Raw genomic sequence first — 23,602 nt, 5'->3', positions numbered from 1 at the left:
TTAGGGTAATATTTTTTCTTTAAAATATCTAATACAGTACTTCCTTAATTGTATAGGAGTATAAGTTATACACTTATACTTGGTGATCTAATAAATAAAGTTACAATAATTAGATGGGTGTGTCTGGATTTTGTACAATACAATAAAAAATAATGCAAGAATGTATTGCTTTCCAAGTTTCTTTATTCCAGCCTTGTGGAATTAATTAGTTAAACTAATAATTGGAATTATATATAAAAATTAAATCAAGAATTGGTGGGTTCTACCACCTTCCCTCCATAATACCTTCACCTTTCCCCGATTTCAGTCATTGGTCGCTGATTCCTCTTCATTAATTAGTTGAAAGAGAAATTAAACAAACTTTGCCTATTATTAAATGAACGAGTTATTAACATGAAATTATAAAGTTCCTTTGATTTATTATAATTTTCCCACTAATTAATCTTTATGGATTTGTAAGAAAAATATTGTTGTTGGAGAATATGATTTTCAATAAACTTTTATTCACGATTTATTTAAAATTTTTATTGAGAGAAAATTATTTGTTATTTTACTTTACTTGTGTGGCTTGACTGTTAAGACCCAAAATTTCTACATTTGTAGTGTGAACGTTTTCCCATGCTAATAATTTTTTAAACTAGCGTCGATGGAAAGTAATTCTATTTCCACACTATCTTCCTTTCTAGATTATGCTAGCTTCTGATTTTTTTTTACTTTATTTTTAAAGAGCATGCAATTTATATAGGTCTCGAAAAAAATTGATTAAATATATGCAGAGACAAAATCAAATGTGTATCATGGATTTAAAGAATTAATGATAGAATTTTATCAATTATATCTCAAAAAATGAAATTTATCCATTTTATCCACAGCCATCTTTAATTTATCAACGACATCTCAAATTTTGAATTTATCAATTTTATCCACAACCTATAATTAATGATTGTGTCAATTTTTATTTCAAGTGTTTTAACTTATCAATACTATCCTAATGTTTTCAATTTGTATCAACTTACTCAATATACACATCATTTCACTGTGCACCTCGTAATTTAAAATTTGCCATAGAACTGAAACAATTATTAAAGGTAAAGATGAATTTGTTTGATTTAAAAATCGAAATAAAATTGGTAAAACTAAAAATCAGGGTAGATGGGATACTTAACTCTCATTTAATATTGAAAAGATTGAGATATAATTGTTAGAGTTGTTATATGTTTAATGCTCATTCAATTTTATAGTACACGAACGTATAGTACATATCTTAATGCACGATATTGGGTATAAATGCATAGCCAATCAATAACACAATTTTAAACAAATTTTATAACACTACATTTTTTACCTAAAAAATTCACACATATTTTTAATAGACTTTGTGTTTATTAATGGAAATCGTATGTGGGTTAATATTCAACATGTACATTCATCCCTCAATAATTAATACTCATAGATGAATACTCCTATTTATGCATTCCCATCTTATTTTTTATTGAGGAGTTTCTACCCTTTCGTTCTCAAAATAAATTAAAAATAAAATGGAGCCATAGATCACGAGGCTATTTTAATTATTTTATTTGTTATATTATTGTAACGATTTATTTGAACAAATGGTGAAATAATATGAATTGAAAATTAAAGATTCTAAGTTTAACTATTACTCCAACGCCCACATAAAATTCAACATCTTGTCACTATCTTTTACCCTTTATTTTTCTTCTTTTACAAATCTCTATCTGTTTAACAGATTTTCAATATAAATAAAAGAAAAACGAAATAAAGTACAGTAGTAATCATGTTAGCCTAAAGCCGAGCCGATTAGTCGAAGATACCATAAGCTGATGAGCCGATTAAACCAGGGGTAAAATAGTGAAAGCGCATTATGGTTATGATCGTTTATTAGCACGATGAAAATTATCAATCTATTTAAAGAATAAGTTAAGAATTTTTTTTTCAAAAAAACAAAATATTATTGCAGATAAAAAATAAAAACCCTCTGATTTGTATGTAGACTGCTTCCATTATTTAATACTTATTTCCATATTATTATTGTTTTTTTAGAATGATATAATATGTATAAAAATATATTATTATCATTTAATGTAAACAATCTTTGTAGTTTGTACATAGACACACTAATAACAAGAGATTGAGGTAGGGATGTCAATACATCTCGCAACTCGTGGGCTGACCCGAATAACCCGCCAAATTTATAGGGTTAGGGTTGAAAATTTCTAGCCCGATAAAATTACAACCCAATTAGCCCGCACCCCATTAACCCGCAACCCGTTAGGGTCAGACCCGAAAACCTGATAAAATTTCTATTGTTCTATTTGTTTGACTCATAATTTGACAATTTCATTGATTATTTTTATAATATAGATAACTAAAAAATAACATTCAATTTTATATTAAACATATAAATTATATACTGTATTAAATTTTTATTAATATAATAATAAATAAATAAATTAGAAACTTCTAATTCATTAATAAATATTTAAATTTGTAAAACATGCTTTAAAATATTTAAATTTATGTTTTATTTTACACAAATCTCAAATATTAGTATTTGATCATGTTTGTGTTTGAGTTTAAGTATATATCTCAAATTTATCATAATTAAATATTTATATTTTATAAATATAACTATTTTCGTCCTTATTTATTGGACTGATCGCATGTTAATTTTATCAGTAACAACCCGATTAACCCGTTGGGCCAGCCCGAAACCCGAGCGTTTAGGGTTAGGGTTGAACTTTTATAACCCCAAAAAATCTCAACCCGATTAGCCCGCAACTCGAGTAGGGTTGGCCCGAAACCCGGTGGGCCGGCCCGATTGACATCCCTAGATTGAGGTGTAAAAGTGTCAATGTAGCTTATGAAACAAAATTAGAATGAACTTTAAAAATTATAAATAGTAGCAGTAGACTTGTAAGAAATTTTTAAAATGGCCCAAATTTTTAAATAGTAGTGTCATATGTGTTTGATATGCAAGTGGATAATAAGGTTATATAGATGAACCTCATAAGTTTTAATTCCGTCGAACTCTAAATCATGTGAAATTAATCTCAATGTCAAAGTTCATTATTTTTTGACCAACTGTTACAATTTGTAAAAGATAACATATGTGACCAAAAGCTCGTGTTTTTTATAGGCTATTTGCTCTTTTTAAAATTCCAATTATATTTATAATTTTTTCATGTAATTTCAAATAATTAATTACTCCATATTTTAAAATTTAGGACCATTTTCCAAATTACACCAATTAATAGTTCGGATCATAAATTATTACTAGTGCAAAGTATTATAGAAGTGAAAATGTTCAAAACCTTATTGAGATATGGTATTTAGACTATAAAATGAAAGATAAAATATGATGAAATCTTTAAATATTGTCAAGTTACTAGACAATAATAAATCATAGTCATATGCATATTTAATCAAATGCATAAGGCCATCCACAACGCTATCTCTATACCGTCTCTTAAACCGTCTCTTAACTACTATTTGAGCACTATTTGAGGGCCCCACTGTCCTTTTTTCCTCCATCTCTTAACTAAGAGACGGAACCTGCAACGCTCCGTCTCTTAACCGTCTCTATACCGTCTCTTAATTACTATTCATTCAATTTAATTTATAAATTTTTTTTAAAACCCAATTCAATTTAAACAAACACACTTTATTAAAATTAAAACAACATTACAACTTAACATTAAAAAAACGAAGACATAATTAAAATTCTAAAAAATAAAAATGACATAATTTAATCTTCTCCGCCAAAATTTTCCCAAATGTGCTCAATTAGATCCTCTTGGAGTTGGGTGTGGGCGCTAGAGTCGCGTGTCCTTGCCCGAATTTGCTCAAAAGGATCCATTTGTTTGAGTTGATTGAAGATGGAAATTGGAGTGATAGAGAGGATTTGAGAGGAATAGATGTGTGTTTGTATTTGAAATGAGTATGAAATAGAATTATTTATAGAGTAAAAAAATTAAAAAATGAAAATAAATTTAACGGTAATATTACCGTTTGAAAAAAAAAATTTTAATTAAAAATCGATTTTTTTTAAAAAAAAACGAATTATTGCGTCATCAGTGACGACGCCCACTCGCGGGCCAGCGAGTGGGCGCCACGCACGCATGGGGACGTGCCACGTGTCCCTGGCGCGTGACGAGCCATCTCGTCTCGTGTCTCGCCGAGACGAGACGGGCGCGAGATAGAGACGAGATGGGTGCTGCAATGCGTCTCGCGGGGGTCTCGTCTCTCCGAGACGAGACGCGAGCCCGACGCGAGACGCGTTGTGGATGGTCTAATTACATTACTCTTTCCAACTCGTATGACCATTAAATATTAGTACTACACAAGTACATACAATTGTGTTTGCACATGTACACGTTCAATATACAATTTCATAATGACAAATCTAATATATGTATAACGCCCTTTTAATAAGATGTCTAAATTTCATATCAATATTGGTTTTTAGGTGTGTAATCAAATACTAACTTTTTACAGTAATAACTAATAACTAAATAGTATCAATTTTACATGTTAAAACTATCAACACAAAGACATAAATTTATCAATCTTTCTTGTGCTGATAAATTATGTCTTTGTATTGATATTTAAATGTACATGTTATATTGATATAATTATGTCTTTGTATTGATAATTTTAATACACAGAATTGAAAGTTATTAGTTATTACTGTAAATTAGTTAGCACACTAATGCAACCCTTGATTTTTAAAACTATGAACCTTGATATTTTCCTATGAATTTTAAAATTGACTTAAAATATCACAAACATTACATTATGTTTATTTCCCAACCTAACCCAAATAAGATATATTCGACGAAAAAACTTATTCTACGTGGAAAATCATAAAATTTGTAAGTATGATATTTTAGATCACTTTCATGTTTGTGACAAGTAGGATAAAAGGCACGTAGAAAACCATATTGATTTAATAGTGCCAAACAGAATAAAGAAAATGCACGAAAGTATGTCGGGTAAGATGATTGATCTGCCGTGGAAAATAATATAGTAAACAAAATTTAAAATTTTTAATATTTTAGATTAAATTAAAAATTTACGAGAAATATCAAAATTTGGCTAAAATTTATAATTTCAAAGATCAATAATAAGTATTGGTGTCACTTCTAATGAAAAAAAATAAAATTAACCTTACTAGATCCACTAGTAAAAAAGAAACAAACGAATAAAATAATTAATGTCTTGACTAGTGATTGAATAATAGTAGTTTTACTATTGAAGTTTCATTATTTAATTATGATAAAATCTCCAATGATTTGTTCACCTCTTGCTATCAATAAAGGACTTATAGATAGACATGAGTTGGAATAAAAAAAGATAGGATTAGAGATTGAGGTGAGGTTGTTATTAGAAGGGTGCCATATGCATTCCGACCAAATTATGTCAGTTGGAAAGAGGGCAGTGTGCATGTTTCTTGTGACTTAATGGTCCAACTCTAACCCCCTTTCTTGTCTTTTTCCCATCCACTCCACTCATTTTTTGTTACTTACAACTCACAACACTAATTTAATCTAATGTTTCTCAAATTTCCATTTTTTGGACCAATAACAATTGTTGTTAGGACAAGTATTGTGTATGAAATAGTATTATGTTAATATGAATGCCATTATTTTCTCTTATAAATATGATGAGATTCGAGCTTTTTAAGTCGGGTGTAAAAATGCAATGGGATGAACATTGGACACAATGTAATCATCATACTATTTCTTTGGCTCAAGTATAAAATACTCTAATAAATCTGACAAATTAAATCAAACCAATCAAAAATACTTCAATTTGATTCGAATCTTTCAAATTAAATTTCTTTCTCTTCGAAATTCTGATCTGGTCGGATTGGTTTCGTTTTGAAACAATAAAACTCCCAAAATTTTAAATTATACTAGTACTCCACTATTTAATGCATAATACCTTATTAAATTTTTTTATTTAGGAGTTTAGGACTTTTATGGATATTTCAGATGTTCCGAAATTTTCAATTAATTATAAAGTTTTGGATCTTTCAATTTCAAATCGATTCAAATTATATTCTTTTAAAAATTGGCAAATGTTTTATCCGAAATTCGAATCATTTATGTATGGGCCTAATAGGTGTATTTAAATTGTGTTCAAACGATAAGTGATGAGTCCAATCATTTGTTTATTTGGGACACGGTATTTTGATATTCATTGAAAATACAATTCAATAAAAAATGAAAATTTTATACTACTTGCTTGGTTTATTAGCAAAGACTTTTTAAAAACTTAGAATTACGACAATCCAACTAGTTAATAAGATGATGGGCTTTACATCAAATCTAATATATTTATTTTTTTGGTGATTACGGGCCTGAGTTAAATCCCCGTTGCATTTTTGTTGGCACGGGTTAAAGAAAATGAAATTTTGTTAGTTAAATATAAAGAATAAATAAAATAGATAAAAATGTAGAGAGAGAAAAGTAAGGGAGAGAGTGTGTAAAAAAGAAAATGACTCACTTGACTAAAATCTTGATCGGTACTAAACAAGAATAATTATATTGTAAACAATTTTTTTGTAATGAGAAAAACTCAATGATCAAATTAAATTCAGTCCAACTGAAAAAGAAAAAGAAAAAGAAAATATCTAAGGTTTAAAACGGATTTAAGTTTGAAACTATACATTACTGCGTTAAATAGATAAAAAATTAAAAAGGAAAAAGAAAAAAAGGAGGACAAGAAAGAGATCACTGATACGCTGTCGTTTAGAGGCCAGAACAATCTTAGGGTTTATGCTTCGCTCTCTATAGACAAAATCCAAAATCTATTTCCCCATTTTTGATATGGCTCTTTGGAGGCAAATCCAGACGGGAAGCAGCCGATTATCTTCATTTTTCACAAATTCAAATCATGTATCTGGAATTGCGAATTTCTCAACCAAATCCAGTCATTACATGGGTAAGAAATTGCAAGATGCTTTCTTCTGATCTTATTTTTTTGCTTGTTCGATTCAGTTTCATAAATGAGCTGCGATCGCTTTGATTTGAAAATGCAGTGAAAGTTGGGATTCCGGAGTTTTTGAACGGAGTGGGGCGAGGATTAGGAAATCATGTGGAGAAGTTGGAATCTGAGATTGGAGATTTGAATAAGCTTCTCGTCACTCGAACTATTAAGCTCAAGCGGCTCGGGATCCCTTGCAAAGACGTAAGAGAAATTTCTCTCTTTGTGTACATATTTTAGCTTGTGTTTTAGTTAATGTGGGTTTTAGATGGATTGTGGAAATTGATTTTGGTTTTGTAAAGGGTTAGATATATACTTAAGTGCTTATTAGATCAATAGCCGAAGCTAGGAGCTGCTGAAAATAGATAGAAGAAGGGAAATAAAATTGGTACTCCATCTACACTTATCCCAACATGGCTGATTGTCATAATGCCTTTTACTTGTTTCATTGTTTTGCTTCCTTTTCTTGTTTGAGAATCTCTCCCTGAAAGATGCTCTGGTGTGCTTAGCCTATGCTTTTATAGGTATTCATATCCTTGTTACAGTTTGGGTGGAATAATCCCACCTCTTGCATTGCATTACCACTTCTCTTGATCAACAAAGGTCTTATTGCCAAAATTGCTTATGTAGGCAAGTATTAAAATTATGTCTTTTCAAACTTATTAGGATGTATTCGGACCTGATTTTGATGTTGTCCTAGTAGTCACGTTGTTTGTTCTCTTTTACGCCCGGCTCATGGTTAATGGTTTTCCAAAGTCTTTTAATATATGATAAATTTACACCATGTTGTTCGCTTTGCTTTCTGTTTCATGACTATTGGTTCTGCCAGTCCGAGCACTCTGTAACATGGTTAACAAAACCATCATAATCGGAGCTGAAGTGAATATGCTTGATCATTGTAATTTTGCAACTGAAAAGAATTTGTCTAAGATATCTAATGAGACTCATGTTTTGGGTTGGGAATGTGGATGCATGAACATGTGTACTATAGAGGTCTCAAGAAACCCCTCTGGTCCCCATCTTTGCATGATCTGGGGTCAGTCCTACATGAACTTTTTCATGTTTACGAATACTTTGAGCTCCAGTTGGCAAAGATGGGCCCTTCTATCGTCATGTAAAGCCTTAAAAGACAGAAGGCCATCTCAACAAGCTACATAGCTAACAAGCTTGACACAGTGATTTTTATTGATGCGTTAGGTTTCCCATTTTGGTAAATTTGAGTAAAAAATGCATCATAAATAAAATATTAGGAGCGAATTGCTGGCCTGCATACTCATAAGCTGATGATATGTTAAATTTGCAAATGTTGTGACAAATATACGAACCATACTAGTTCGTTTATATCTCCAACCACAGACCTTTTCTGTACTGGGTAAACTCATGGAAGAGTGTTTGGTTATTTTTGCAGAGAAAACTGATACTGAAGTATGCCCACAAGTACCGGCTTGGACTATGGAGGCCTAGAGCTGAGCCCGTAAATTCTTGATGTTCAGAAGTAGCGGAAATTTTGTGTCTTTGCTGGACTTGGTTCTTTTGCTCTGAAACACTCTCTTAGGGATTTAGGGTTTATGTTTTCTGAAAATCTGTTTGAGAAGTTGTTGATACTGGTTTACCTCTGCATGGTGCATCTGGATGATCAATAACATCGAGCTGTTTATGCCAGTTTTAATGCTTTCTGCATTTGGAGATATCCCCTCCAATAATTATTCCAATCTTGTGATCGATTGTTCTTTGTTAATGTGTAATCGTCACTCGAGTAGAAACTCATGTGGAGAAGTTGGATTTTGAGATTGTGATGGAGATAACGGGTCGAAGGATCGGATAAATCCCATTGACCGGCTAACTTCATCACCTAAAGCCTTGGTGGTATGGAGCCTCAATTTCCATCCCACCAATTGTTTTCCCCCCCTTTATCCTTCCATTTTTCTATTCTATCGAGTAACCTATAATATAATGTTAGTTAGTGGAGTAACTTAGAACCAGGGATGGACCCATGAATTTATACAGAGAGGGGCAAAGTTATACATAAACAAAATTAAAGAGTTTTAACAGGGGCAAATAGTGAGATATTAAAGCAAATTAATTTTATAATGTATAATTTTTATATATGTGATGAATTTTGAGGTGGGGCATTTGCCCATACTAGTTATGAGCTACATCCGTCCCTGCTTAGAACATTCTTTAATTGGTTAATACAAATAAAGAGATTAAGAATAGTTTTATTATTTAATTCTAAGTTGATTTTTCAAAACAGAAATAGTAACTCTTGGCTGTAAAAATGGGATGGAAAGAGTATTTTGACAAAAAATTAAATCGACAAAGAAAATAAAGAATGAAACACGATTTTAGCTGTCGAAATAAAACGCGAAACGTATATATCCTCTCATTTCACTGCGCTACCAAAAAAAGGGGAAAATTTGAAGAAATGGCTATGGCTTTCTCTGCATTGCTGAAGCGAACGTCGGTGATTAACTCAGCGATCGGCGGTTTCCAAGCATCAAGGGCATTCGCGTCGGTTGCAGTGGGCTCGGACTTGATTTCGGCCGCATCGGATGTTTCCCTCCAGAGAGCTCGCTCTTGGGACGAAGGCGTGTCATCCAAATTCGCCACCACTCCACTCACAGACATTTTCAAGGTTAATTCATTCCATCCGTAATAAATGTGGTGAAAATCATTCTGTTTTTCCAAGTTTAATTTTGGGGGTTTTGTAGGGTTTTCGAGTGGATTACTTGGAATTCTATTTATTTTGTTTTTTTTTCAGGGCAAGAAAGTTGTTATCTTTGGGCTTCCGGTGAGTTATTCGGATCGATTTCTCCTTTTCTTTTGATTATTCATTCGTGTGTTTAGGTAGCATTGTGATGTTGATTTAGGAGATTAGAATTGTTCATTCATGCTTTTATTTTAATATAGTTTGTGATTGATTTAGATTGTCGTGTTGAAATGAATCTTTTACATTTTGAAGAAATTCATTAGATAGTTTTATAAGTCAATCAGTCAATGGTTTGAATGGGTTTCAAAATCCAGTAAAAGTCACTCAAGAAAATAGCTCAAATGCGAAGAATAAAAGATTACATCGAGAACGACTAATCTTTATATTATGTTCTTGAGGTTACCATGGATTGCTTGGTTAAGCTCATGGAAGTATATTATTAGAAGTTCAACTCTCTAAATTTTGAATCTGTTAAAAAATTGTGTATGCAATCTCCTCTCCTGTCAATATATTAGGTGAGATAGTAGCATGAAGCCATGTTCGTTTTAGCCATCATTTTTTCTATCATTTTGCCTTTTCTTTGAGAAAAAGAGGGTAATTTAATCTGTCTCTCTGCATATTGATTGAGTTTGGTTTTACACCCTTAGGGAGCATACACTGGAGTGTGTTCGGCACAACATGTCCCTAGCTACAATAGAAATATCGACAGCTTCAAGATGAAAGGAATTGATTCGGTTATATGTGTAGCTGTCAACGATCCCTATACAATCAACGCCTGGGCTGAAAAACTTCAAGCTAAAGAAGCTGTAAGTTTCACATTTACTGAAAAAAACTTTGTTGCTTGAGAAAGATGAGCTGTTGATAAAGATGTCAGATACTGATTTCATCTATATGGCCTTGATAGAGCTGTAGTAACTCATCAAGTCTGTTATCAATATCGTGCTCCAATCACTTTGTTCTAGACGTGTAGGTTGAGAATTAAGGATTTTGTTCGTTTTGTGGTTTAAGTATTTGGTAATGCCTTGTCTGAATACATGCTATTTTCCTTTGGTATCTATTAGTCAGCCTCATTAGCTAACGATTTTGGTCCCTTTCTATAGCAAGGGCCGTTATCTCGGGCCTAAAGAATGGCTGATCCTATTCCTTCATCTTATGCTCGTGCTATTGAAGAGCATATTGACTGTGTGTTGGGTCTTCATCTTGTGTTGTTGCAGATTGAATTTTATGGAGATTTCGATGGGAGCTTCCACAAGAAGCTTGACTTGATGATAGATCTATCCGCTGCATTACTGGGACCTCGATCCCACAGGTATTTTCACTATGTGGCTGCGCGATGATATTCAGTTAATCCGGTTGGTTCTATTCCAAAAATCAAACCATATCGATCCATCTTCACTAACCTTTGCGCTCTTTACACGAAGGTGGTCGGCTTATGTGGATGACGGCAAGATTAAAGCTCTGAACATCGAGAAAGCTCCTTCCGAGTTCGACGTTTCTAGTGGCGACGTCATCCTCCAACAGATCTAAGGCAGTTGTTAATTGTTGGACTTCAGATTTTGCCACATATTTTATATGTGCATTGTTTACTCATTCTCAATAAGGATGTCAAATTACTAAAATTTGATGCATTGCTTTTTGCTATAAATGGACTTAACAGTGCAAATTATCTGAAAAACCATGAATTTTGGTAATATCCGCGGGGCTTGGATTAGTATGCAATTATCATAATGAGAAAAAAAATTCATTGTCTACATCTATTGATGTTTTTATGTTGAGTGATGCTAAATGGTCATATTATGGCCAGCCATAAAGAGTTAATTTAGTCCATTTACATGTATAAAAAAAAATTAGAATTACCGTGAATGAACTTGTGAGTTGGTACTTATCTTTGAATTTCATTATGTAAAATACATTGGTATCACGAATTACTGTATACGTTGAGCAACAATAAAGAAATGACAATAGTAATAAGTTGAGCAAAAGCTACGAAATAGCAGCAGTAACATGTTGGGTAACAAATAATAAAAATGAAATGATATAAAAGTAAAATCAAGTAGTATTAAATCGAAAATTAAAAAAAAATTGATTTATTTTGCTATTTAATCCATTTATGGCTGGTCATAATATGACCACATAGCTTTATTCTTTTATGTTAAACGATGCTGCTTTCTTAATGAATAGAATCTTTGTTCTTTTATGTTAAACGATGCTGCTTTCTTAATGAATAGAGTCTTTGTTTAACTCATTACGGTGTCAAACCAATTTGTTGCGCAATAATTACGAACTAAATCCATTATTCATCTTTTTTTAAAATTATGGGACATACTATTTAATTAAAATTCCTTATTATTCCTGTGTTTTGCCCCTTTAATTTTATAAAAATTTAGGCAACAAGTCTTTGTCGTGGCTGTTGGACCAGCAAAATCTTGCTCACCAGCTCAAATGCTCAATATATATTCTCATTTTTCGCATAAATCGATTTTTTTATTCACTCAAAAACTAAAGACTTATATTTTTAACAAGAGAAAATTATCTTGATGGTAAAACCATTGGTTATTTTTTGTGGATGGTTGGTTGATTTGATTTACTCGGTCTTCATCGAATGAATTTGGTGAAGTACTATTATTTATCAGATTTCGGTCGGTGGGAATTTAATTCGAACATGCCTCGATGCTTATATTTAATAAATAAAAAATCAACAAAAGTTTGATATCGAAATTGACATGTTAACGGAACGACGCCGTGTGACATTTTCATATAATCATAAATCATAAACTCGTGTCCAACAAATTACAGTACAGAAACTCAGCTCAGCTCCAGCCTCCAAAGTCTTCTTTGATGGCGTCATTCTCTCATCTTCTCTTTCTCTCTCTACTCTTTCACTCCGCTCTGTTCATCAAATGCGACGGTAAGAATTTCCACACTGTTCCTTGCTAGATTCCTCGCGAGATTTACTTCCGTTTGCTCTCCTGCATTTGCAATTTTTCAGTTAAAGCTTTTTCTCCATCTGAAGATTTTCAGTAATCTAGAGAAATGTTGGATAGAGCTTGGTTGGAGATTTGAAATTTGTAGTATATTTGTTGACTTACTTGGTGGGTTATTGGATTTGCATTGTGAGAAGAATTGCATTGCTATTTCGGTTGATCAGATTGATTTTTTCTTAGGAAAATTGGACTGTAAAAGATATGCAAAAATGGAATCTTCAGTTCGGTTAATTTCCATAATTATTTAATATTTCAATCTGAAGATCTTAAAGTTCTGGACATAGATGTTAAATGATCAAGGATAAGATTGTGTTCGTATACTTGCCTTTGAAGTTTGGTAGTATAATGAAAAATTAAAGGCGTTGCTTTACTCGAACCAGTATGCTAGATCTACCATTTCTTCCCTCTGATGCAATAATTATTTCAGTACTTTTTACAGTTCCTAAACATTGAAATAAGCATCTTATTTTATTGTCATTTTGAACTATTTATTGAGCTTGTTTGATAGTACTCCCTCCGTCCCACTCAAGATGGCCACATTCTTGAGTGGCACGGGATTTTAGGAAGTGTTGTTAGGTGGAATAGAGTAGAGAGGAAAAAGATAGTTGAATATTTTAATGAGGAGAGAGTAGTTATTTCCAAAATTGGAAAGTGGTCATCTTGATTGGGACAACAAAAAAGGAAATGTGGTCATCTTGAATGGGACCGAGGGAGTAGTTAAATTAGTAAGTTTGATGTGAGATTTTATTGGGAAGAGTCATATAGTATTATAGATCAATACAACATCACCCTATATCTCATCTCTCACAGCTAAAGAACTTTCCCAATTTTCAGATATAGTAGGAAACAGATGATGCTTATAATGTAAGGTAGATGTAACGGGATAAGAAGATTCATCGTGCGATTTTGCTCAAATATATCAAAAGTAGGTAAAGATAACTACATTGTGTGACAGATTGGTGAAATCTTGTTGATGCATGTTAACTCTGTGTTGGGATTAAGGTTTCTCCACTTCTAAGTGCTACTGAAAATCCATGAATATTGTTGTTTGTCATACCTTTCTGTGGCTTTCTAGATTAATGGCTATAAGTTTGATATTTGGTGTTGATCTAAGTCGAGTGCTAAGATTTCTGGTGTTGTTTCTCATTTGCAGACGAGGAAGACAATCTTCTTCAAGGGATCAACCAGTACCGAACATCTCTAAACTTGACGGCTTTAACCAAGAGTGACCGAGCAGAATGCCTAGCTAGTGAAGTCGCGGATCAGTTTAAGAAGCAACCTTGCACCAACACTACAGGTGCCAACACCGTACCTGGAACCGAACCTCAGATTTCCAGCTTCCCTAACCTCCTAACAAAATGCCATCTGAATGTCACCACCACGAGGGACGGGCAGATACTGCCAGCCTGTGTTCCCAATCTCGATCCAACCCTCGTGCTCTCCAACTTCACAAAGTCGCTCTACTCTGGCTATCTCAATGACACCAAGTTCAGTGGTGTTGGGATCGGCTCCGAGGACAACTGGATTGTTGTCGTTCTGACTACGAGCACACCTGAGGGTAACTACTCACCGGGAACTAATGAGAACAACGACGCCGACAATGGAGCGGCTGGCCTCAGCCCGATTGGTGCCATGGTGCTTCTGCTAGTTGGTTTGTTCATGTTGATGTAAACTTGATTGAAGAACAGACAATACACCAGCACGACGGCGTATATTGTATCTTTTGTTTGAGCAGACATTCTCTTACGATGTAGTCATACATGGAATTGTGTTTCTCTTTCTTTTACAAACTCATAATTTTTCAGATGGGAGAGTCGAAGTCCTTGTAGTTTGTGTTTGTTGAGATATCTCGATTCGACTCGACTCGTTGTTGTTTTTATTGGAATATTAATACATTAAACTATTGTGTCGTCTATTACTACTTTGTTTCTCTGTAAACACGTTTTAGCGGCAACATCATTGACATATAATTCAGTTTAAAAATGAAAAAAATGTTAAACTTAAAATGTTAAATATTAGTACTACAATGTGAGCTTTCTAAAACACTTGCATACTCTTAAATCTCATGTGGCTAATAATGTTTCAGTTTTTTTGTAATCCAATTTTGTCTGACGTACGGAATTTATTTGAACAGTGAGTACTTTAAGGTAAGGGACAAAGGAACCGAAGATATTCGGTGGCGGATGGGGAGATTTGAACCCGACAACCTTCTGATCTGGAGTCAGACGCGCTACCATTGCGCCACGGATCCATATGCTATTCATATCACAATATTATGTATTACCGACAGCCGCAAGGAGAGAATTCATATGTTGACTCCCTAAGCGACAGATAACCTTTGCATACAATTATGTTTGGATAAGAAATAGAAATCCATGTAGGTTGCAGTAAATGAGGCCAACTCACCATTATACAGATTTATTCTCATTGTTCACCAACAAGAATTACTCAAATCTACCAACAACATTGATGGCAATGCACCACTTATTGAAGAGGACACAATCATTATAATGGTCTTTGCCAAACATATAGTAGTATGTTTCTTTTAGGCTAGAACACCTCTTAGACAAATGCGAAAACTCGGCCTTTTTTTCTATATCTCATCTAGTTCATAGCTCGAAATGCCATGCATCCTTTGTGGCAACATACCTTTTGAATGTAATAAATAAAACTACATACATGCATGTATTAGAGCAATGTTAATGACACTTGCTTGGCACATACTCGTTAGTGTTGAAAGAAAAGATTTGACAGCATTTTATGTTATTGATTTCCATATAAGTGTTGCCAAATATTTAGATGCTTGAGTTTAGACACAGCCTTTTTTGAGGATGAGCCATGTGTATTAGTTTGAATGGACAGGAATTTCGATTCCAAGAAATGAACACAACGCATACAAATTCAAATCAACCAAAACGAAATGTACTACATGACACAGTTGCAATCACCACACAAGAAATACTAGCATTAGTTTGAAGACTTAAGAGTCATGCTCATAATCTTATCACTACAATTCAACTGGAATTCAATTGTGGAGTGGCTGAACCTTCATCAGATTCTTCATGGGAACGAACTCGAAACAGAGGGTTTTTCTAGAACCACTAAGAGCAATGTCGGATGAGAGCCGGTTTGCTTTGAGGAACGCGGACCAACCCGCCCCAAAAGCTATCCGCCCCTGCCACATAGTCAACGACACTGGTGAAGTGTAGCCTCCCACCTACTCTAACCATATCTCCTTCTTGTTGAACAAGCGACAAGCCACAGCAAATTTCTTAGGAATATGCTCCAATTTAAGAAAAGATTCATGCCTTTCGTAAACATAGGTGGAGAGTGGAGGGATTCTTACAACTTTATAGCAGCGGTAGTCCTTGAGCACAATAATGCAGCGTGGATGATACGTGAATATCTCAAGAATATCCTCAAATCTCTCTTATTTAGTTAACATATCTTTCCATATATTCGTAGTATCTTTATTTCTTATTCCCTAAGTCATTATAGTCTTATAAATAGGAGATATTGTATTCTTCTATTCCAATCAAGAAATATGAAATTATCTTTTTAGCTTTTATCGTCTTTTATCTTTTTGCAATCCTAAATCTTGGTTTGATCGACCGGCAAAGCTCCGGCGACTGCCTTTTATCGTGTTAAGGGAACTTCACCCTTAACAACTGGCATCGTGTTAAGGGAACTTCACCCTTAACAAACTCCTTAACAAGTGGGTGAAGTTCCCTTAACACGATGAGTGAAGTTCCCTTAACACGATAAAAGGTAGTCGCCGGAGCTTTGCCGGTCGATCAAACCAAGATTTAGGATTGCAAAAAGATAAAAGACGATAAAAGCTAAAAAGATAATTTTATATTTCTTGATTGGAATAGAAGAATACAATATCTCCTATTTATAAGACTATAATGACTTAGGGAATAAGAAATAAAGATACTACGAATATATGGAAAGATATGTTAACTAAATAAGAGAGATTTGAGGATATTCTTGAGATATTCACGTATCAGTGGAGGACTGAAGATGGTCTTCTCCAAAGCAGTGACTCCATACACAGTCACCAAGAAGGTGGACTTATCAACGTAAGAAAAGACGAGCAGCTCGAAGATTTCAAGCCGCGCGTCTTCGCAGAATTTGGTCCATCCTTTCTCGAAGAAGTAATGATCCTCTCCATCCAGAGTCTGTTTCTTCATCCCCACCTTCCATGTATTCCATGTATTGTTGCAAACTCTCAGCTCAACTTGTTTTGGCAACATTTTGCCATACTTTTGCATGAAGCCTTGAGGCAATCTCTATACGCATTACACACCATGTATGGTATTATGATTATCAGTCTAACCAAATACTGTACTAATAAAAAAGGAAGAAGACAAAGACAAAGACAAAGACAAAGAAAGTAAAAGAAAGAGTTACGAGATGGGAAGAGAGCTCCATCAAGATCTTGTAGAAAGACGGATTCTTCCCCTCCATGGACGTTGTACTCTGAATCACTTATCGTAAACAATAAAAATGTATAAATATTTGTACATGAAACTAGAGCAACATATATACACCTAACAAAAAAGTGAAACAATTAATATTGAATCACAACAACTAGACACTCAGAATTTGTTTGGTACTGTACTATCAATTATCTGAAAAACTTTCAATCTAATGATTCAAACTCAAATCAATACTACTTTTCAACAAAATTAAAAAATCATATAAATTAAACAACAAATTCAATTCATAACATTTTTTTAGTATATTCTTATTATTAATTTCTCCTAATAAAGTAAATATGGATAACTTTAGAAAAACAAATTTTGGTATAACAATTAAATTGAAAAGAATAGATAAGGAAAAAACTAAAATCACCAAGCAAGTCAGCCATGAAGAAGCTGAATAATAACCGATGCTTGAGTATCTGCATAGTTCTAGTCTAGGGAATTTTTAAAATTTAAGAAGAATTCGTTTGGATTATAATTCTAATAAATCACTTTTATAGTAATAATCAAAAGCTAATTCTCCTACACCTACGCAATATCTATTGAGGACACTCTAGAAGTAATTCTGAATATTTTAAACTAGCCAAACAGTAAATAGCCCAGGACAAAATCACATCCATATCTTTTAACAATATTAATGTTTATTGTCTTCTTCTTCCTCAAACCATTACACTTTTCTTCAACTATTTCAGAATTTCAAATTCAGTCCCTCTTATCATTTAACTTCCAATGATTTAGTCTTCTTAGATATTGGTTTTGTAAAGGCTAAAGTAGATGGTTTTCAAAAATTTCAAACAAATTACAAACTAAAAAAACTAGGCCTTAAGCCCCTCCCTCATCTCATAACAAGTTATATTACACAAACATCCATGCTTCAACATTTTTCATGCTTCACAAAATATATAGTAAGAGCTTTAATGTTAGCTTTAATACAGCCCACAAACAAAAAACTTAAAGGGTTTGAAAGCTTAGCAACATGCAAAAGAGACAGAAACAACAACCTTTGAAGAACTCTTCAAATCCAGCTCTCCACTTCTGCTCTCACTCTCTCTCTACTCTTAAGGTTGCAGTGTGTAAATGTGAAGCCAATGGGGAGGTATAAGTGAGTAATAAGGAAATAAAGATGGGGTTGTTCGGCTAGCAGTAATGTGTAATAAGACATATTCTTTCCTGCTTTTCTATTGATTTCTTCACATTTCCATAATATGCATAATAGCTACTGCAGTCTGCAGATTCCTCAAATAGCTAAACATGTTTTGAATTAGAATTTCGACATATTCTTTAATACAGGGAGTACTAATTAAGGTTATTGTGATATTATAGAACTTCCAAAATGAAAAAAAAATTGACTCTACTATTATGGAATAGAGGGAGTAGTATATTATCGTGTCATGCAATCACATAATCTTCATGATTACATCAAAACTATTTATAATTATTTGTCCAAAATAATATTTGGAAGAACTATGTGGCAATCCATTAAATTTTGAGAAAAAAATGGTCTTACGTTGTAATGCATCAGTATGACTTTGAAAAATAAGCCAATTTTTCTATTTTAAGTCTTCACTGTTTCTTGCAAAATTATGAATTTACTATTTATCCTCAACGGCAGACCTTTTTTACATACCCTCCCTCAAATGAACGATGTCGCGCGCATTTTGCTAAAACCAGAAAATAACGGATCACATCTCAACCCAACCGCCTTCACCTTTGCCTATTTATCTTCAACTTCACTTTTCTACGATTATTCAACTCCCGCATATTTTTTTTCTCTGATTTCAACTATTCCCACAAGATGGCGTGTAACAAGACGTTTTTGCTGCTGTTGTTGGTTTGCGTCGTAACTGTGGGGCGCTGCTCCGCCCAAGAGCCGGCCAGAGAGGCGGTGCAGAAAGGCAAGGACAAAGCTGCGGACACGTACGGAGACACCAAGTGGTCGCTGGGCGAGGCTTTTGATAAGGCGAAGGGGTCGATCTCGGATGAGGATAAGAGGAGGTTCGAGGAGGCACAGGAGAAGGCTAAGGGAAATTTGTCGCCCCAGGATAGGCAGAAGATGGAGGAGGCGAAGGAGAAGGCAAAGGGGTCAGTGACGGAGGAGGATAAGAGGAAGTTCAATGAGGCAAAGGAGAAGGCGAAGGGGTCGGTGACAGAGCAGGATAAGAGGAAGTTCGAGGAGGCGAAGGAGAGGGCGAAGGGGTCGGTGACGGAGCAAGACAAGAGGAAGTTCGAGGAGGCGCAGGAGAAGGCGAAGGGGTCGATGACGGAGCAGGATAAGAGGAAGTTCGAGGAGGCGAAGGAGAGGGCTTCGCAGGGGATGAAAGGAAGCGGTGCATCTATGTAAACAACATGGTGGTTGATGCTGGTTAAGTATGTGCTTCTTAATTGTGTTGTGTTTAGTCAATATTATGGTTTGGTAGGTTAGCCACATATAGTGGTTTATAGCAACAAAGGTTTTAGGACCTTGTTGCAATTTGGTACAATACATATGATGTATAGTTGTATATAGTTTTCATGTGATCATCAAGATATCACATCCAATAAAATTACAGTAAATGTTTCTTATATTCGTTAGTTGTAATCTCGGACTTTCCAGTCCGAAACCACCACCACCACTTTCTGGTACAGCTTACAAAAAGATGAATCGAGAACAACAGTAAGCAATTAAACACTAAATCAATTCCTGGTTTAAATAAGCTACTTCCCAGATTGATACCAATTCAAATTCTCCACATATCCTAGCTTCCATCAACTCTACAAAAATCTTAATACATTAGAGTTGTTTCAGCCAAAATAGCAGTATATAGCTTACAAATGTAACATTCAAACTCTGTGCTAAGATTCTAGTCTCGATTTGAGCTGGAATTCATCAAGCATCTCATCCCATTAGAGGAAGCAAAGAACATCACCAGACTGGCGTTTCATAATCACTGGTTCCAAATGCATGCCCTGAAGAAGATGAAGAAAACATTAAAGTGGAATACGGAGAACAATTTGCCTAAAACTAATCAAACTTGAAATGGACCGATTACAAAGTCAAGATAAAGACCACCTCCTATGTTTCAGCTTCATTACATAGGCATATGCAAAACTTTGGCAAAGTTCGTAAACACATATCGGGAAAGGGGGAGAAGTATCTTTCGAGTTGAACCTAGCATTACTTCAGCCTATAATCATATTGCTCCATTATAGAAACTAACGAAAAAAGGTAGTATAATAAAATACAAGTAAAATCAAGCAGCCACACAAACCAAGTTGGCAAAATTTATGTCTATCATTTATATCCAACAGTGCAACATTCTTATGTGGTGTAAAGACTAATATCTGTGTCAGTGTCATGACCTGAATTTCTTGTCCTTCAGAATTATAAGTTGGCCAATTTTATCGTTGACAAAACTTTTTAAACCTTGAATTTCTCTCATCAATTAAGTGGTAAAACAAGAGAACGAGAATCTGAGCCTTAGGCCTCACATGTATTAGATGAAACTAAGGGGAGGGGGTTGACTGAGCTTATAAGCTCCACAAATGTTTAGGAGCATATAAGCTTTTGAAAAGTATCTGACAAGAAAATACCCTAAACTTATAAAGTTTTAGAATAAGCTCCAAAAAGCGAGGTTCATCAATCTCATCTTATTTTTTCATATTCTTATAAGCAACAATAAATTTACGTAGATAACCCTACTGTGTTTTCCCATTACCAGCATATATTTTTCCCATTTCATCTCCTTCCAATTTTCAATTTTCTCTTCATACTACAATTCTCTCTCTAACTGACTAGCTGGCAACTTATAAGCTCTTGAAACATTACATTTTATAAGTATAAGCTCTTGAAACATCTTATAAGATGTTGGAACTTAAGGTGTCTAAAATAAGGTTAGCCAAAACACCCTGCGAGTTATAGTTCATGGTTCCCTATCAACAATATGAGATGAAGTATCCTTGAAATTTCCTATCAACTTCTCCATTAGCTTAATCAAGCAAAGCAACCAAAGCAGCAAGAAAGGTTTTCAGTATTCGCAGATCCAGAAAACTGAGGTATCACCGAGTCATTTGTGCATGGACTTCATCATGCCAATGTTACTTGATTATTCCTAGTCAATCCAATAATCAACTCTTGTGTTGTGCCAGGAAATTCTAAAATATAGAATAATTAGTAGTAATATGAAGTGCTTTATACAGTAGAAGGCCTATCTTTGAGGATATGCACATATCTGCATCTGTGAAAACATAATGAGCAGGGGCATCATGTTTCATAATGAAACTTTCTCAACCTAATTCATAAAGTGCATAGTCTGCTAGGGTGATGGAATGAGTCCATTCCGTTTACAGCATGCAGAGAGCACAATTCAAAATGCAGACTCTTAGGCAGAGGCCGGGAAAATTCTAATGTCAACATTTCAAAGAATAAATGCTCAGGATTGTGAATTGTTCATAAACTGGAAACACAAACAATTTGACATGACTATTTCAGTTTGCATCTGTCATTACAAAAGAGCACGCAACATAAAACATAAGGTCATTAGCCAAGTAAAAAACAGGAAAAAGATATGAGCATGGCCAACAACCATTTTCCAGCAGAAGAGAGATTGGAACTGGTCACATAAACAAAATCATGACTCGGAATTTTGATTTTGGAGAGTCCATCACACAAGTCTCAGATTTCGAAAGAGAATAAAAATCTCAGCATGTCTAAGGTTTACAGCACCATGAACCTCAATACATGCTACACAAGGCTTCTGTTAACTCCTTACTGGAAAAACCAATGGAACTTAGTTCATTCATGGAGACATGATTGTTAGGAACCTCACATTAAACAGAAATTTTGCATCTCCAACTCTAAGCTATCAATCCACTGCACATACGGAACCCAATTCTGCACCCCAAACTTAAAACTTTGATGAAAACAATATGTGAGTTTCATCACATAATATCTAGCTACAGCTAATGATATACATATACACATGGAAAAGCTAGCCTCAAGTTCCCTCAGTTCAAGCTTAATTTTTAGTTCAGAAAAAGGAATATATGATATATTAAGCAATTCATTCAAAGTACATAATATAAACAGAAAAGAATGGTAAATAACTACCCAATACTGCCCATGCCATTAACTGGTTCCACAAACTGCAGCTGATGCTGATGTTGATGCCCATCCTGATGTGGCTCTATCTGCTGCAGTGGCTGCACAGCACCACCATCAAGCGGCATTACAGAACTGGTAGCTGGGGATCCCTTCCCTTCACCGAACCGCCACATGTACCATGCCCCGACTGACCTATAAGGCCTCCACTTCTCACACAACTGTTCCATCTGAGAAGGCCGTGGCAACTCCTCCAAGCCATACAAGCACTGCACTCCTTTCCTAACCCCTAAGTCGCTCACCGGCAAAACATCCGGCCTGTGCAGTGAAAATATCATAAACATATGGACCGACCACGAACCTATCCCCTTCACCATCGAAAGCATCGTGAACAATGACCGATCGTCCATCTTCACCACCGTTTCATCCGACAGAATCCCCGATTTATATTTATTCGCGAGGTCGTACAAGTAGCTAGCTTTGCGGCCTGAAACCCCAATTTGCTTGAGCTGCTGGGTAGAGAGAGCAAGGACGGAATCAGGGCAAATTACGTCCTCTCCGCCGCAGAGCGAAACGAAACGTGTGTAGATGGAAGTTCCAGCTTTGTAGGCCAGCTGCTGATAAAGTATACTCTTGGTGAGAGCGAGGAACGGGGGGTGGTGGGACTCGAAATGCGGCTGCGGATGGGAATCAATCAGCGGAGCCAGTAAAGGATCAGCTGCGCGGAGGTGTCGGATGGCTGATTCAATCTCTCCGTCGGCCGACAAGGGTTTGATTATTTGGGGGAGAGCGTGGGAGACGCTACGCCGCCGGTTCTTGGCGGAGGCGGGAATAATGGCGGCCGGATTGGGGACTGAAGAAGACGAAGCGGAGACGGATGAATCATCGGTGGCTAGCTTCACAGCGGCGGTGGTCTGAGCCGATAGTTTGCGGATTTTTTGGGGGCGAATTGGAATTTTGGAGGGATTGTGGGGATTGTTGTGGGAGATCTCGGTGGGGATGGCGTGGGATGCCTCGGGTACGGAGGTGGCGGGCTGGGGATGAGGGATTGGGAGATTGGGGTCGGATTTGGGTGGTGATGGTTGGGAGTTAGAATCTTGATGCGAATTGGGTTTTTCGATTTGGGATTCTGGTTTAGGTAGGGCTTCGATTTGGGTGTGAGCCTGCTCACCCATGAGAATCTGTTGCAGCGTGGAGGGGTAGTGAGGGAGAGGGTGTCGGCGGCGGCGGCGATGGTGGTGGGGATTATGAAGGCGAAAGAGGGAAAGTTGGTATTATTTGGGGGAGATTGCGGTAAAATTGCAGTCTTTAATTTCAGAAATTATTACCTGTCCGA

General features: G+C 35.2%; 6 protein-coding genes across 6 annotated transcripts; 4 read left to right on the top strand and 2 right to left on the bottom strand.

The window, feature by feature from the left end:
* The first annotated feature begins 6,761 nt into the window (after positions 1 to 6,761).
* Positions 6,762 to 8,720, top strand: LOC121767499. Its single transcript, XM_042163781.1, has 3 exons — positions 6,762 to 6,966; positions 7,064 to 7,212; positions 8,417 to 8,720. Exons 1-3 carry the CDS (start codon positions 6,852 to 6,854, stop codon positions 8,492 to 8,494), a joined length of 342 nt encoding a protein of 113 aa, XP_042019715.1. The 5' UTR covers positions 6,762 to 6,851; the 3' UTR covers positions 8,495 to 8,720.
* Positions 8,721 to 9,395: 675 nt separating this feature from the next.
* Positions 9,396 to 11,409, top strand: LOC121766580 (peroxiredoxin-2F, mitochondrial). Its single transcript, XM_042162853.1, has 5 exons — positions 9,396 to 9,643; positions 9,770 to 9,799; positions 10,366 to 10,524; positions 10,933 to 11,027; positions 11,140 to 11,409. Exons 1-5 carry the CDS (start codon positions 9,434 to 9,436, stop codon positions 11,243 to 11,245), a joined length of 600 nt encoding a protein of 199 aa, XP_042018787.1. The 5' UTR covers positions 9,396 to 9,433; the 3' UTR covers positions 11,246 to 11,409.
* Positions 11,410 to 12,468: 1,059 nt separating this feature from the next.
* On the top strand, positions 12,469 to 14,620 carry LOC121766581 (uncharacterized GPI-anchored protein At5g19250-like). Its single transcript, XM_042162854.1, has 2 exons — positions 12,469 to 12,626; positions 13,856 to 14,620. The coding sequence occupies exons 1-2, from the start codon at positions 12,557 to 12,559 to the stop codon at positions 14,371 to 14,373; spliced, it is 588 nt and encodes a 195-aa protein (XP_042018788.1). The 5' UTR covers positions 12,469 to 12,556; the 3' UTR covers positions 14,374 to 14,620.
* A 1,845-nt stretch (positions 14,621 to 16,465) lies between these two features.
* Positions 16,466 to 18,239, bottom strand: LOC121768186 (putative B3 domain-containing protein At5g66980). The gene is made up of 3 exons (XM_042164573.1): positions 18,191 to 18,239; positions 17,116 to 17,184; positions 16,466 to 16,994 (listed from the first exon to the last, which is right to left on the bottom strand). Exons 2-3 carry the CDS (start codon positions 17,170 to 17,172, stop codon positions 16,662 to 16,664), a joined length of 390 nt encoding a protein of 129 aa, XP_042020507.1. The 5' UTR covers positions 17,173 to 17,184; positions 18,191 to 18,239; the 3' UTR covers positions 16,466 to 16,661.
* Positions 18,240 to 18,984: 745 nt separating this feature from the next.
* Positions 18,985 to 19,530, top strand: LOC121766628 (translation initiation factor IF-2-like). Its single transcript, XM_042162907.1, has one exon. It carries the CDS (start codon positions 18,985 to 18,987, stop codon positions 19,528 to 19,530), a length of 546 nt encoding a protein of 181 aa, XP_042018841.1.
* A 320-nt stretch (positions 19,531 to 19,850) lies between these two features.
* On the bottom strand, positions 19,851 to 23,579 carry LOC121769008 (alkylbase DNA glycosidase-like protein mag2). Its single transcript, XM_042165644.1, has 2 exons — positions 22,276 to 23,579; positions 19,851 to 20,135 (listed from the first exon to the last, which is right to left on the bottom strand). The coding sequence occupies exons 1-2, from the start codon at positions 23,439 to 23,441 to the stop codon at positions 20,114 to 20,116; spliced, it is 1,188 nt and encodes a 395-aa protein (XP_042021578.1). The 5' UTR covers positions 23,442 to 23,579; the 3' UTR covers positions 19,851 to 20,113.
* Between the last annotated feature and the right edge of the window lie 23 nt (positions 23,580 to 23,602).

The sequence above is a fragment of the Salvia splendens genome, chromosome 15 (genome assembly GCF_004379255.2).
Source record: "Salvia splendens isolate huo1 chromosome 15, SspV2, whole genome shotgun sequence".
Classification (NCBI taxonomy): domain Eukaryota; kingdom Viridiplantae; phylum Streptophyta; class Magnoliopsida; order Lamiales; family Lamiaceae; genus Salvia; species Salvia splendens.
Note: the sequence above shows the minus strand (reverse complement) of the source record. Positions and strands in the feature narration are given on the sequence as shown.

Coding starts and splice junctions, on each gene's coding strand:
- LOC121767499 (XM_042163781.1), top strand. CDS start 6,852: ATGGCTCTTTGGAGGCAAATCCAGACGGGAAGCAGCCGATTATCTTCA. Junction 6,967..7,063: donor CAAATCCAGTCATTACATGG/GTAAGAAATTGC, acceptor TTGAAAATGCAG/TGAAAGTTGGGATTCCGGAG. Junction 7,213..8,416: donor TCGGGATCCCTTGCAAAGAC/GTAAGAGAAATT, acceptor TTATTTTTGCAG/AGAAAACTGATACTGAAGTA.
- LOC121766580 (XM_042162853.1), top strand. CDS start 9,434: ATGGCTATGGCTTTCTCTGCATTGCTGAAGCGAACGTCGGTGATTAAC. Junction 9,644..9,769: donor CACTCACAGACATTTTCAAG/GTTAATTCATTC, acceptor TTTTTTTTTCAG/GGCAAGAAAGTTGTTATCTT. Junction 11,028..11,139: donor CTGGGACCTCGATCCCACAG/GTATTTTCACTA, acceptor CTTTACACGAAG/GTGGTCGGCTTATGTGGATG.
- LOC121766581 (XM_042162854.1), top strand. CDS start 12,557: ATGGCGTCATTCTCTCATCTTCTCTTTCTCTCTCTACTCTTTCACTCC. Junction 12,627..13,855: donor TCTGTTCATCAAATGCGACG/GTAAGAATTTCC, acceptor TCTCATTTGCAG/ACGAGGAAGACAATCTTCTT.
- LOC121768186 (XM_042164573.1), bottom strand. CDS start 17,172: ATGGAGGGGAAGAATCCGTCTTTCTACAAGATCTTGATGGAGCTCTCT. Junction 16,995..17,115: donor TGGAGCTCTCTTCCCATCTC/GTAACTCTTTCT, acceptor TAATGCGTATAG/AGATTGCCTCAAGGCTTCAT.
- LOC121766628 (XM_042162907.1), top strand. CDS start 18,985: ATGGCGTGTAACAAGACGTTTTTGCTGCTGTTGTTGGTTTGCGTCGTA.
- LOC121769008 (XM_042165644.1), bottom strand. CDS start 23,441: ATGGGTGAGCAGGCTCACACCCAAATCGAAGCCCTACCTAAACCAGAA. Junction 20,136..22,275: donor AATGGCATGGGCAGTATTGG/GTAGTTATTTAC, acceptor CATCTTCTTCAG/GGCATGCATTTGGAACCAGT.